The 14,949-nt window shown below is 40.1% G+C and overlaps 1 protein-coding gene across 2 annotated transcripts in view; it reads left to right on the top strand.

Moving 5' to 3' along the window:
* Positions 1-14,949, top strand: part of GTPBP8 (GTP binding protein 8) — a 70,477-nt gene that overhangs the window by 28,623 nt on the left and 26,905 nt on the right. The window contains exons 6-7 of one of the 2 annotated variants that reach the window (XR_013757317.1): positions 10,369-10,442; positions 12,944-13,028. Coding sequence is in view for 1 of the 2 variants with exons in the window: in XM_079100856.1 (XP_078956982.1) it covers positions 10,369-10,438 (70 nt within the window). In the remaining variant the exon portion in view is untranslated. Of the gene's footprint in view, positions 1-10,368; positions 10,443-12,943; positions 13,036-14,949 lie in introns of those variants that run through there. The other variant, XM_079100856.1, reaches the window with a different exon arrangement.

Consider the following 14,949-nt stretch of genomic DNA (forward strand, 5'->3'; position numbering starts at 1 on the left):
TTATTTAGATATTTACGTGTCTAGGGTGTCTTCTATATTTTCATCTTGCATTTGAGAGATGGTATGCAGAAGAAGAACCAAATTAGATAGGTGGCAGGAATAATGAGATAACTATTGATATACTGAATTTGAGATGGCCCACTGGCTGTCCACAAGAAAATGTCCAGTTCACGAGTTGAATAAATAGCTCCAATGTCATTAGAAAGGGAGGGAATGGACGTAGTGGCTATAAAATAATGTGTTTTAGAAACTTAAATGAGAAGGGAAGACAATTTTTGTCAACAGCTACAGAATCAAAAAGGGTTTTGTTTTGCTTTTTTTCAGATTTTTAAGGATGATATGTCAATCTGAAGTCCGCCAGTCAAGCAGAAACAGTAGGATATGAAGATATTTGTTAAAGAAATTGGCTTATGTGATTGTGGAGGTTGGATAGGAAAGTTCAAAATATGTACAGCAGAGGAGAAATTCTCAGGCAGAAACTGAAGCAGCAGTCCATGATGTAATTTCATCTTCTTCCTTCTTGTCTTTAGGGAAACCTAAGTTTTAAGTCCTTTCAACTAATTGAATCAGGCTCACTCACATTACTTGGGATAGTCTCCTTTACATAAGAAAAATGAATTTTGGACGTTTACAGAATACCTTCACATCAACACCTAGATTAGTGTTTGGTTGAGTAACTAGGTACTGTGTAACCTAGCCAAGTTGACTCATGAAACTGGCCATTGCAGATGGGAAATTACTTAATCATGCTAAGGAGAAGGGGACAAAAAGAGTAAGAAAAGCTGGACATACTCAAGAGACAAAAGGAAGAGAATTGAGGGACAAGATTCATTTAACAAAATCGTTTGACCATCAGCTGTTTTCCCAGCACCATATTAAGTACCAGAGGTGACAACAGGAGTGGTATCAAGTGCTTATGTAAAGGAATTGACTTGAGGATCAAAGTGCCTTTAGTCTCTGAGTCAGGAATAAAAATATAGATAGGTAGTAGATATGGATATGATAGAGCACAGTGATGGAAAGGTGAGGGAGCCTAAAAATGAGAGCCTTTGTGTTAATAGAGAAGGATTTGAGGTCATTACCAAGAGTGGAAGATGGGGTGATCTTCTGGATGAGCAATGGAGGGAAATCAGAACTTTCCTTTCTCTTTCTTTCTTTCTTTCTTTCTTTCTTTCTTTATTTCTTTCTTTCTTTCTTTCTTTCTTTCTTTCTTTCTTTCTTTCTTTCTTTCTTTCTTTTAGTTGTAGATGGACACAATACCTTTATTTTTTAAATTTATTTTTATGTGGTGCTGAGGATTGAACCCAGTGCCTCCACACATGCTAGGCAAGTGCTCTACCACTGACTACAACCCCAGTCCCCAGAACTTTCTTGAACTGGGGGATACGGAAGGAATGCAGGTTATTAGGAAGGCAGGTTTTAAGGCCATGCTTTGGTTGTCTGTACTATAAAGAAAGATTGTCACAGACTCAAATGATCATTATCTATCCAAAATGTTGTCCACTTCATTATCCAAGAAATACAAATTAAAATAATTTTGAGGTACTATCAAATAGACAGAAAAAAGTCTGATGTCTTGTTACTAGTTCTTTGCCCAAAAATTTAGATACAAAGTTATCCTTCATTGTTGTAATCATGAAAATTGAAAACAATTTGTACCCACACAGTGAATCTGTTGTTTTCTAATGTTTTGGCATTGGAATTCTTCCCCCTCCTCCCCACACATAATCTTACAAGGAAATCAAATGCACAAAACAAATACATAAAAGTGGAATTGCACTTGTTAAGGAGCATGGTAGAATGCAGGGTCCTCCCATTAAAGCCTCCTGCCCCAGCCCCATAGAGGTAGGACATAAGAAACTTTAGTGAGATAACTCTGGGAGAGAGATAAAAAGAGACCCTTGGTAGCTGGAGACCACGATCTATGAGCATAACTAGTCATACTTGTCCCTTTAGTTAGATGAACATAATTTTCAACATATGCTTGCAACAGATCAATTAGAACAAAAACATAATTTAAATGTCACCAGATTCGAAGATTTACATCATGTACCCACAAATGATTCGTGGCTAGGCTGTTTGACCAAAAAGACATTCTGAACCCCAAATATATAATGATCGTCATGGGTTGACTTTCAAAGAAACTTGTCTGAGAACCTGTACATTTCTTCCCAGCAAAGTTCTATATGTAATAAGAGAGTTCAATCCTGGGTGTGTCATTCATCTTCTCTAAAAAGTGAGGGGCACCTGCACCCTCGCTTTTGGTGTGTACACTTTTGTTTCCCTTTAATAGATGTTTGCTTGTGCTTTGCTTCTGAAATGTCCTGAAATTCTCTTCTGTGTTGAAAGTCAAGAATTTACCAAGCTTAGCTGAGGTTCAGTTATCTTTGTAGGGACCTCCTTGCCCCACCCCCATTCAGTGACAATTCCATGAAAAAAATATGTATCTACACATTGAAGAGACAATCTGGGGGATCATAACAAAAGTACTAGCCATGATAATTTTTCAAACAATATGATAGATTTTTCCTTCTATGAGCTTATTTATATCTTCCATTTTAAAATAAAAATAGAAGTGTTAGTGCTGTAGTGAGAAAAAAAAATATTTTCAATGCCAAAATACTGTGCACCAAAGTCTTGAGATGTGTGTGTGTTTGCATGTGTGAGCATGTGCACATGCACCAAAATATTCAGACATACTTTTTGGCCCATTCACCTATGGCCTTTCAACTTAAATCTGGTGCTTCAAACTGCTTTGTGATACTGGGACTGGGACTCCAAAAACTACTTTCTTTGCCAACTGGTTGTTATACCAATACAGGCCACTAGAGGGAGGTTGAAGACAGGAGGAGGAGACAAGTTACTTGACCTCCTTACTTCCAACAGTGTTGCTCAGCAACAACCACTTTTCAGCCCAGGTAAGGGCAGTAGGTTTCAGGCCCTGACTCCCTTTAACACACTCTTAGAACTACCCTCAGAGGTACTAGCTGTGCCTAGAAGGTGTTCCCAAAGATTTGAGTGCCAATTCTGTGGTCCCCTTCCTCTAAAAGTCTAATTTCTGCTAATCCCAAATTCTTGGATTTGTTTCAGGGGTTGTAGCTACTTTCACAGATACCTCTGTGTTATCTCAGCGGTGTGGTTTTGCACTTCACTTACATCAATGTAATCACTATTACAATCCTTAAATTCTCTCTGGTGAAACATAATATTTACTGTGTTTTACTGAAGGACTCTGACTGATAACAGTTTTTGGAACCAGAAGAGATGCCAGGAAACACACACCTCCCCCCAATTTGGTATCTGAGATTGGTTTGGCATAGTCCTTAGTTCTGAACACAGAACAATCTCTTCATGAGGGGAAAATGGACGTTAGAAATGCCCAGTGTGTCATTGTACCTAGTCACCCAAGATTGATTGTGATTGTGAGGGAACGAGATTTCCTTCACAGCAACAGTGATGATTCTGAATGCACTGGAGACCCTACAGAAAATGACCCACGCTTGGGACTGTAACTTTTAGCTCAAGTCACAGAGAACCAGAGGGCTTCTATAGTAGCCCTAAAAGAATTACTTATTCCTTATAGCTTCAGAGCAGAATTACAACCTAATAGAGTTAATAGATTCACAGTTCTCATGTGTGAACATTAGAACACTGATTAATCTTAGTAACAACTAAAGTAATGTTGAATTTTAAGGTTACTAGATCACCGAGCATGGAATATAAAATGCTGAAAGAGACCAAATACTGATGTGGGTCATCACAGAAAGTCTTCAAGCCAAGAATGTGTCTTACCATTTTCTTTGGTGATAAAACCTTGAACCTAATGGTAACCTACATTCAGTAAGGTTAAGATGCCAGAATTTTGCTGGCACAACGTAAAGGGAGGAATCCAAAGGCTTAGGGAAAATGGATTGTTGGAGTGTATGTATAATCTGTGGTTTGCACACCCATCCCACCCCCATGTCCCCTGAGAGGGCTCAGAAATCACACTTTCCACTGAGGCATTGAGAATTAGATTTATAAGGGGTTACCAGGGTCTTCGCAGTATCTTCTGTGCCAGCTGTCTTCTGAAGGTTAGAGTGGTGGTAGAAGATACTGCCATTGAAATGGTCTCTAGGAGTTCGCTGGGGATGATGGGATCCCACAATGACAAAGCCCAGTTAGTAAGGATTAACTGTGAAAGACAAGCTGTGTGTGCTCACTGTAATAAATGATAGAAACATGATAACCAGTTTGGACTAGGAGGGATCATTAGTTGTGTCTAATTGATAAGAGTGTCTATAGGAACTAAATAGATCACAGCCTATTAAAATACTACTTCATCCACATTATAGAGGCAAGAAAACTGGCTTAAGCACCAAAAGGGAGAGATAAGACTTCTTAATTTCCAGGATTAAGCAAGTTCAACAGCATAGAGCCCCATAATGGACAAGGAATCCAGCATAAGGATGCTCGTCGCTGTCATTTACAATAACAAAAATTTGAAAATGTATACATATTACTGGGGTCCAATACATGCTACCTAAAATATGATACTTGGAAATTGAGGTCATTGAAGGTCTTTTTTTAACAATCTAGTGCAGTGAAATGGGAAACATTTCCTTTTTTAAAATTATGATATGCCCTTGGAATGAAAAATAAGGTAGGCAAAACAGCTGAGACAAACAGGTCTGAAAATATAGGTCAAACCCAACAGATGATTTATTCTCATCCATACTGTGCTCAAAATATGATTATAAAAAATTAAGGCTCCTTTCACTCTGTGACTTTGGAACCTCTGAGTGCCTTTTCATCATCTGCATCCTGCTATAGGAAGGGAAAGGGAGAACAGGGGAGAACAGATCCACCCCACTATGTGCTCCAGATGATAGCACCCATCCCAGCAGCTCTCCTGCACTAACTGCACCTACGTGCATAGGAACCTGGAAATGTAGTCTAGCTGCATACCCGGAAGAGGAAATGCGTTTTGGTGAACAGCTAGAAGATTCTGCTATAGTCACAGTGTAAAATATGTAATGAGTGGCACAGAGAAATGCTCACATTTTACTAAATGAAGAAAAGAAATTATAAATTTCATATATAGTAGAACTGCCAGTTGGGAAAGAAGCAAAAAGAAAATATGTATCTGGAATGAAAACAATGTCAAAATATGAATCATAGCTATTTCTGACTTTTGACAATACAGGAGAGATTTATTTTCTAAATTTCTACTTTTTGAATTAGGTTGAATGAGCAAACGACTTCTATATCATGATGTTATTTTTAAAGATTTAAATATCTAAGTTACAAACTCAAAGCACTCTTTTTAGCAAGGATCACTGCTGACAGTACTGTACCTCAACTCCTAGAATCTGATAGAAATGTAAAGGAAAAGAAAATGCCTATTGATAACACAAGTTTTTTAAGTATTGAGAGGCCAGCCTAAGATTTTAACACAGATAATCCCTAATTTAGAAAAACCATCTCAAAGTCCACTCACTGTTTGAATGCAAAATTAGTGTAAAGGATAGTGGTAGGACCCTACTCCAGCCATTGCTGATGTTTCTGCCATTGATTCTACAGAGACCGACTATGGACCCCAGTCCTGTAAGAGAAGTGCTTTCCACAATCAAAATTAAGATAGCAGGAGTGCATCTTTCCTCAGCTTGTGTCCCCCTCAGTCCCTGCAAGCCCTGGCCGGCGGCCCAGGAGCCTGCACTCTGCAGCATCCCCAGAATCTGTTTCCTCACCCTGTGGAAAGTGGCAGCTGGGACTGCTCAGTGAAGAGCCCCAGACATGGTGGGAGCAAGAAGGTGGAGGGGAAGCTGGGGTCCAGGCCTGGGGGAGGGGTTCCCGCAGGGCACCATCATGGAGTACCCAGGATCCTAAGGGAGACGGTGCTGATGTTGCATTAGGATGGTGAGGAAGAGGCTAGGGAAGAGTTTTCCTCATTCCTTTTCCCCTTCATAGAAGAGACTATTCTTGGGAGACTACTTCCTCTCCATCCTAAGTCCTCTGTCATTCCAGATCCTTCATTATTCTCATCTCTGGTAACCGTCATATCCACTTCACTTTAGCCATTCACTCTCAAGTGAGAACCCAAAAGGTTAGCCAGGATTATTCCATCTCTACAGCATAAATTCAGAAATTTCCCTTTCTGACAATAGCTTCCTATTTTTTTAACTTTCCTGCCCAGATTACTCCTTATAAATCTTGTCTGTGCTCTCCTTATTCCTGGGTGCACAATTGGGCAACTTCTCCAGTCTCTCTTGAGTTAACTGTGCCCAAATCCCTAAGGACACCATTTTCAGACCAGTGCTATTAAGAAGTAGCTGTACCTCTTCCACACTCTCTCTTTCCCCTTCAGCAGTGAGGGTGAAGCTGGAGGGCAGGGAATACCACCAGATGGAATCAGAGCTGGAGCAGTCACTGCAGACCAGGAACACCTGCTCGGACACAGGTAAACTAGGAGTATATTTCTATCAAAAACTGAGGTTCAAAGAGATTAAGAACCTAGCTTGAAGTCACATGGCAAGTATTCACTGGAACCCGGATTTAAATCCAGTCTCCTTTTCACAGTCCAGGTTATTGACCTTTGTGATGTGTTGCTATATCATACCTTGAGGTCTTTATAGATACTTGTTTTAGCCAGCTTTTCATCACTATGGCCAACATACTGTACAGAAACAACTTAGAGGAGGAAAAAAAATTATATGGGGCTTATGGTTTCAGAGATCACAGTCCACAGAAAGCTGACTTCTTTGCTCTGGGTTCAAGGTGAGGCAGCACACCATGGGTACACTGAGGGTTTTGTTCTGTTTTGATTTTAGTGAGGATCAAATTCAGGACCTTGAGCATGCTAAGCAAATATTCTACTACTTATCTACATCACCAGCCTCAAAGTGATATTATTCTGTTGCTTAATTGGCTATCATCAGCCAATATTGTTTGTTTGTTTTTAGGGAAAGGACCATATGTATGCTTGATATCTGTTGCCTTTCAGTACTTAGCAGAGTATCTGGCATATAATAGATGCACAATAAACATTTACTAAATATTCTCCCCTGAACATTGTGTCTCCAAGGCATTATTAGGAGATGGGACTTTTTGGGGTGATGATTAGGTCATGACCATAGGTGCCCTCATGAATAGGATCAGTGACTGTTATGGTTTAGATATGAGACCTCCCCCAAAAGCTCATGTATGAAACAATGCAAGAATTTTCAGAGGTGAAATGATTGGATTATAACAGGTGTAACCTTACCAGTGATTTTTCATTTATTTATTTATTTATTTATTTTTTTTTTTTTTATTTTATTTTTTTTTTTTGTGGTACTGGGGATTGAACTTAGGGGCACTTGACCACAGAGTCACATCTCCAGCCCTGTTTTGTATTTTATTTAGAGACAGGGTCTCACTGATTTGCTTAGCACTTTGCCACTGCTGAGGTTGGCTTTGAACTCGCAATCCTCCTGCCTCAGCCTCCCTAACCACAGGGATTACAGGTGTGTGCGCTGAGCCCAGTTTTACCAGTGATTTAATCCACCAATCTGGATAACCTAGTGGTAACTGCATGTAGGTAGGGTGTAGCTGGAGGAAGTATTATCACTGAGGGCCTGTCCTTGGGTTTTATATTTTTGTCTCTGGTGAGTGGAAATTTTTCTCTGCTTCCGTGTTGCCATGTCCTGAGCAGCTTCCTTCTGCCAGACCCTTCTACCTTCACATTCTCACCTCAGACCCAGAGCTATGGAGTCGGTCAGTCATGGACTGAACGTCTGAAACCGTGAGCCAAAATAAACTCTTCCTCCTCTATCTGGTCTTTGTCATGTCTTTTGGACACAGTGATGAAAAAGCTGATGAAAACAATGCCCTTAAAATATAGGCCCAAGGGAACTCTTTTGCCCTTTCATCTTGTGAGGCCGCAGCAAGAAGGCACCATATATGAATCAGGAAATGGAACCCCTCTGCCTCCTCCACCCCTCACCCAACACACACTGAATCTGCAGCCACCTTGGTCATGAACTTTTATCTTCTAGAACGGTGAGAAGTAAATATCTGTTGTTTATAAGCCAACCAGTTTACAGCATCTTTGTTACAGCAGCCAGAATGGAGTATGACATCAATAAATAAATGGCATCAATGGCTTAAGGAAAAAAATGGGGACAGAGAAAGCAAATAAAACACTCATACCTCCTCTTTCGTTTTATTGTGTTTGGGTGAGAGAGAGAAGAGTATTTTAAGGACCGGAGCAGAAATCTTTTTGTAGTTAAAGAAAAGAGGTCAAACAAGAATTGGCAGTACCTGAACAGTCCTTAATTCTCACATTTCAAAAGTCACCTGAGAGAAAATCATTTATATGGCACTTTGTCCCTGTCTATAATTTATATTCCTGAGGAAAAATTATTCCTTATAAAGAAATGTCCAAAGTCCTGATGGACAGACTAATTTATGGCCAAATATTATTCATCCATTAAATCCTAGTTTCAAGGGCTGGGGATATAATTCAGTGGTAGTTCATATGCTTAGCATGCATGAGGCTCTGGGTCAAGTCCCCAGCACCAAGTAAATAAAAAAGTAAATAAAGTCCCAGCACAGACATCCCTGGTTTTCACTGATCTCTGAACCCCCATCTCACTTTTCTCCCATCTCTCCCATGATTCTGCCTGGTCTGCCTCGTTCTTGAGATATTAGGCTCAGTTTACAAGCAGCTTCATGCAAGTGAGAGATGCCTCCCATAGTACTGCCATAGGACACTCAGCAAATACTCATTGAAAACATGCTGGATGAATTAATTAACTTGGAAGTAGAAAAGCCTTCTAATATGAACCAAGTAGTAGCCTGGCATTAATAATTTATTAATTAACAAAACACAAGCCAGGCGTGGTGGCACACACCTGTAATCCCAGCAACTCCGGAGGCTGAAGTAGGAGGATAGCAAGTTCAAAAGCAGCCTCATAATCTTAGCAAGGCCCTAAGCAACTTAGCAAGATCCTGTCTCAAAATAAAAATATAAAAAGGACTGGGAATGTAGCTCAGTGGTTAAGTGCCCCTGGGTTCAATCCTTAGTACTAAGAAATAATAATAATAATAATAAAATAAAATAAAACCACAATAGCTCTAGAAATCACTGGAACACATTTGAAAGGCCTATCATGCACTGATGTATAATATGTTAATATTCCTATATACTAGTCTCAAAAATTTTCCTTGATTCTAAAAGGTTTGCTTCATGTGGTATATTTTAATTAAAAACATATGCTTCTACCTGGATAAATTTTTTTGAGAATTTTCTCAATTTTAGGGCTTTAAAAATTAACATATTCTCTTTCAATATGAATTTGCATGAAAAGTCTTAAGGAGACAGTCTCACTTGCATTGAGAAAATGCCAGAAGGTATAAGACTAACATGTTCCATTTACATTCCTGAAATGAATTTTGATTTGGAATTTGATCTGAATTAATAGATAAAAATTGGGGTTTAAAATGTGGAGTGTATAAGGATACACCCATTTCCTGGGCCAAATGCTGATTCTCACTCTTCAGAAGTGCTGAAAGATAACCCTACAGGAATCTTGGGATTATCCCAGGATACATGAAATAAGGGTTGAAGAAAAGAAAAAAATTGGGAAAGAGAAATGAGTTCCCAGCAAACAGAAAAAGGTGAGATTGAAGCTCCAAATGCTAAGAAGACAAACTCTTGTTATTCCATTCATTTAATTTATCTTTCATTTATAACATCTAGATTGACATTTTAGTGCAAATGAATAGCTTGAAGAGTACTTACTACCCGTGAGCCTTTGCACTGACACCTTAAGTTTTGCTTGAGAAATCAGTCCTGGTGTGTCTTGTTCAATACCCATTGTTTCCACCAGGGAGCGGCAGGAGGCTGTACACACACTCCCCTCTAAATTGGTCACTGAAGCCACCAAGAGGAACCTGATAATCCCAGCTTGACAACCTCAGACAGAATGGAGACAAATCGATTTATCCTTGGCAGAGGAGATTCAGATAATCAAAGAAATGTCTCGCAGGCAAAGTAGAAGCGCCTGATTTCAAGGCTTGGCCCCTGAAGAGGAGGAGAGTCATGTGATTTGAAGTCCTAGTTTTGGATGGGAGTAGCATAACCTAAATTTATTCTCAAGGAGCAGAATCACCTCATCCTGGAAATGTCTAAACTAAAAAGAAAAGAAAAAGAAAAAAGGAAAAAGCTGATAATCAGATAATTGGATCATTTTCTCCACATTAAAGACTAAATGCCCAAAAGTTGGACTTAGAGAAAAATGGAATCATTATTTCTACTCTTTTACAGCCTTGAGGCAAAATTTCCAAGTCAAATTTATAAGGTGTACAGGGATTTGGTTGCTGTTTTACTTTCTTTTCTCTTGCCAGTTACCTCCTGAGAGCTGGGCACAGATCAGTGAGGTCCCACCATCAAGGCTGCCAGCATGTCTGTGCCTGATTTGGTGAGTTTCTGCAAAGGTACAAGTGCTTCCTCCCACCAGGGCCTCTGGTGGAACGTAACACCCTAGAACTGTGCCAAGGGGCAAAGCCAAACCACGTTTCAGTGTCTGCTGCTGAACCGAGGGGCCATCTTTTCTGCCCAAGAAGTTGTTATGGAAATCTTTATAAAGTGCTGGATTTTGACTGCTCGTCAAGAAAGATAGTCTCCATACACTCAACATTTCCAACACACACAGACACACTTTATCTGTATGATTGCACACACGCACACACACACACACATTCACACATGCTAAGAAACCAAGTTAGGAGAGGCATTTTTCTAGAAGCTTCCTTTTTAAACCAGAATTTATTGCTGTTTATTCTTATAAAATATACCATAGGAGATGCTGGCATAGCAAAAATTTTGCCTCAATAGTACATAAGAAAACATGATCAAATCAGTAGGCAGATATATTCAAATAGTGACAAGGGTACTGAGTCAACTTAAGATTAAAAACAAAGGACATTACCTCCAACAGAGGATTAATAGTCAGAATATATAAAGAACTCAAAAACTTAAGACTATAAAAACAATAACTCAATCATGAATTGGTAAACAAACTAAATAGATGCTTCTCAAAAGAAGATATACAAATGGCCAACAAATATATGAAAAACTGTTCAACATTGCTGGCAACTGGAAATGCAAATCATCTCAGTCCAGTGAGAATAGCGATCATCAAGAATACAAGTAATAATAAATTCTGGTGAGGATGTGGGGGAAAGGTACACTCAAATATTGTTGGTCAAACTGTGAATACAATCACTCTGGAAAGCAGTCTGAATATTACTCAGAAGACTAGGAATGAACTATCATGTGACCCTGCTATCGTTCCTTGGTATTTATCCAAAAGAACTGAAATCAGTATACCACAGTGATACAGGCACACTGTTGTTTATAGCAGCACAAATCACAGTAGGGAACCAGCCCAGATGCCGTGGCAATAGGTGAATGGATTTTTTTTTTTAATGTGGTATATATACACAACCATAAAGAAGAATGAAATTATGGCATTTGCTAGTAAATGGATGGAACTGGAGAATATCAGGCTAAGTGAAATAAGCCAGACTCAGAAAGTTAAGGGTTAAGTGTCTTCTCTCACATGTGGAAGTTGAGCAAAGTAAGGGGGACAAAGCAGGAAATACCATGAAAATAGGGGGACGATCAGAAGAGTACAGGAAGGGGACCAGAGAGAGGGGTTGGGAAGGGAGGAGCTGCAGAATGAAACCCGACAGAATTACACTATGTACACATATGCTACAGTGAATTACACCTTTATGTACCTCTATAAAGCATCAACTTTAAAAAACAGTAAATAATAGAAAGAAGACCTGTAAAGAAGAGGAAGGGGAACAGGGGAGGAGAAGAGAGGAGTGGAAGAGAAGCACTGGGGATCGAAATGGAGCAAATTATATTCCATGAATGTGTGATTGTGTCAGAATGAGCCCAACTGTTGTGTAGAACTATGATGCATTAATGAAAAAATTTTTAAAAATCAAAGCTATTAAAATTAACTATGAAAATCCCTCCCTGTGGGCCAGGGATGTATCTCAGTGGCAGAGCAGTTGCCTACCATGTATGAAGCCCTGAGCTCAATCTCCAGTACCAAGAAAAGAAAAAAGAAAAACAAAACCTCCCCCTGTGAACTTGCAGGCACTATCAGAACAGGGGTATTTAGTTCCTTGTTCTATTCCAAATGCCTTGAACATTTCAGATGCTTAGTTAATATTTGTTAAATGAAGAAAATATTTTAAAAATATACCATATCAGAGATCGACACACTATCTCTTCGTGAGTCCATTTTCAATTATTTTTTTCTTCTGCCAGCATTAAAACAGATCTTGGTCTCTTCAGATCAACACAAGCTGGAGTTGATGGCTGGGCTTGAAGAGTCGTGTTATATGTATCTTGGCAACAACCTTAGTGAGAGGGCCCAGATGCTCACCCTAGAGAAGGGCGTGGGCACTGATACTGCCCAAATACATGGAAAATTCCCATCTCATATTGTCTCTGGAATAGGGTTGCCAGATTTAGCAAATAAAACTACAGGGTGTTCACTTAAATTTAAATTTCAGATCAATGAATATATCATGGGACAAACTTGTACTAAAAAAAAAAATATTCATTGTGTCTCTGAAATTCAAAACGAACTGGGCATCCTGTATTTTAATTGGCAACCCTAAGATGGGGTATACAATTTCTAAGTGGAAGGGTGAGAAGATTGCGGACCTTTTAAATTGTGATCTCTCCGCTCTGGTCTCAGGGGTTGTATCCTTTTAACTTCAGTGTCTGAATGCCATTGTAGAATGACAGTGACAGTGGATTCCACTGAATCCCATTGAATGTGCCATCAAAAACTCTAGTATTTAGAAATGTTCCCCAAGCTTAAAGTTTTTGTTTTATTTGCTTTCTGTTTCTCAGGAGTGTGTATTACAAATAACTGCTATGTTTTCTTCAAAGGCTCACCTGGTGCCAATGCCAAGTCCTGTTTCTTTGGATAGCCCTTGATTCTCCCCTCCAGAGTGGGCTGGACCCAGGGTCACAAGTGAGGAGGAAGCCACTGCATGGAACATCCTGCTTCCTGTCACCTGAGGAATCAGGCACTTTGTGATGCTTAGGGTTGGCTCCTTTCTCTCTGCTTGTATACATTCAGGCTCCCACAACCAGCTGGGCTAGAAAACTCATGACTTCCCCTCTTATCTGGGACACAGATCCTTCAAATGAACTGAGTCGTGGTTTTCACATCCTGTGGTTGGCTAGCCTACCCACCATGATGCCGTCCTGCTTGGGGATGCCCCCTGTGGGCCTCGGTAAGGAATTTCTAGGACATGGCATCTGGCTTCCCAGAGGAAAAGGCAGCAGTAGAGCAAATGGTTTCCCGTCCTGAATGGCTGGGACCAAGTATTATTGATACCTGGGTGCAAAGTGCAGGGCCTCCCAGAAGCCTTTTGGGGTAGGGGAAGGATGGGACTGGAGGTCCAGACGACCCAGGTGGGCCCTAGATATGGGGAACTGGTAGCCTCCTCAAAGGGCATGGGGGACCTTCTGTTCTTGGAGTTCTCGGTATGATGCCTGTCAGTAGTGCTGGGGCCATCAGCTCCTAGCTTCTACGGACTCTGGACACGAAGGTAGTCTCATCTCCACTTCTCCTGTTTTTCTAGGGAGGGGAGGGATATTCTGGTTCACTTCTAATTCAGGTGACAAGCCCTAAACTCAGTTTTGAGAAGCACAAGTAAGAATCTTCGGTAATTGTTCTTTGATCAAACAAAGGATATGTTCCACTTTAATAATTTCTTGAGAGATATCTTTGTTTAGAAAATTGAAATAGGCTTAGAAGACCTTGTGTTTCCCAAATAACTTCCAGTCAATTATTAACCTCCTCATGATAGAGAGGATCTGACACACAATACTGAGTGTGCGTCAGGGCTTCGTAATGGGAAACTGAAAAAAGGGGACGGGATCAACATAAATTCAGCCTTTCCAACATAAATATGACTTAGAAAAAGTGATCTCCAGACTTCTGTTCACAAACATCCAGAGCCAGTCTTTCCTGAGAATCCAAACCTAGCTGTGACCTTACAGAAGGCACAGGTCCATCTTCACCCTGAGCTCAACCCTGTCCTTTCTGGATCTACCTCACTAGAAGCCTCAGTGAACAGATAGCCTGGGTGCTTTGTGGTAGTGGGGGTGGAGGAGCGGCAGAGGCAGAGGAATCTAGCTAGGAAACAGCCAGGACACACAGATGCCTTTCCATTAGAAGATCGACAATCAAAAGACCTCAACACTTAAATCCTAAGAATCTTATAAAGAAAATGTTCTTTGTTACTTGTAAGCATTATCACTTTTTATTGAATTATGCTATGAATGAGTACCTTTGATCAAATGAGACCAATTAAATTAATGAACATAAAATTCTTACCTTTCTAGAAACTTGTGTTATATTGATAGACATCTAAGACCTTTTGCAAAATAACACTAATCTATCTTTCAGAACTCGTCAGCTATTTCTTCCTAGAATTACCATGCTTTTCCTTAAGGTTTCTGAACCCTGGCACTATTGGCATTTGGAATGGTAGATTCTTTTTTCTAGCAGTCCGTCCTGTGCATTATAGAATGTTTAGCAGCATCTCTAACCCCTACACACTAAGTGCTGGTAGCACACACTCTCCCCCTCTGAGGTGGTGACAATTCTAAAATGCCTGGAGACATTGCCAAGTGTCCTCTGGGGAACAAAATCACCCCCATAAAGAGCCATCAGAGGACAAATCCATCTCCCACGCAGAACCACTACTCTGACTCATAAGACAGCTTCCCTTCTATGAACATATTTTCCCCTGCCCTCCACAAAACACACTCGCACGCACACACCTGTCTTCCTGTTCCCTTTATCCAAAATGCCCTGCTTTTCCCCTTTCCACTGGCAAACTCATGCTTATTCTTTAAGGTCTAAATAAAATGCTGCTCTT

The sequence above is a fragment of the Sciurus vulgaris genome (assembly GCF_902686455.1).
Source record: "Sciurus vulgaris genome assembly, chromosome: 10".
Lineage (NCBI taxonomy): Eukaryota > Metazoa > Chordata > Mammalia > Rodentia > Sciuridae > Sciurus > Sciurus vulgaris.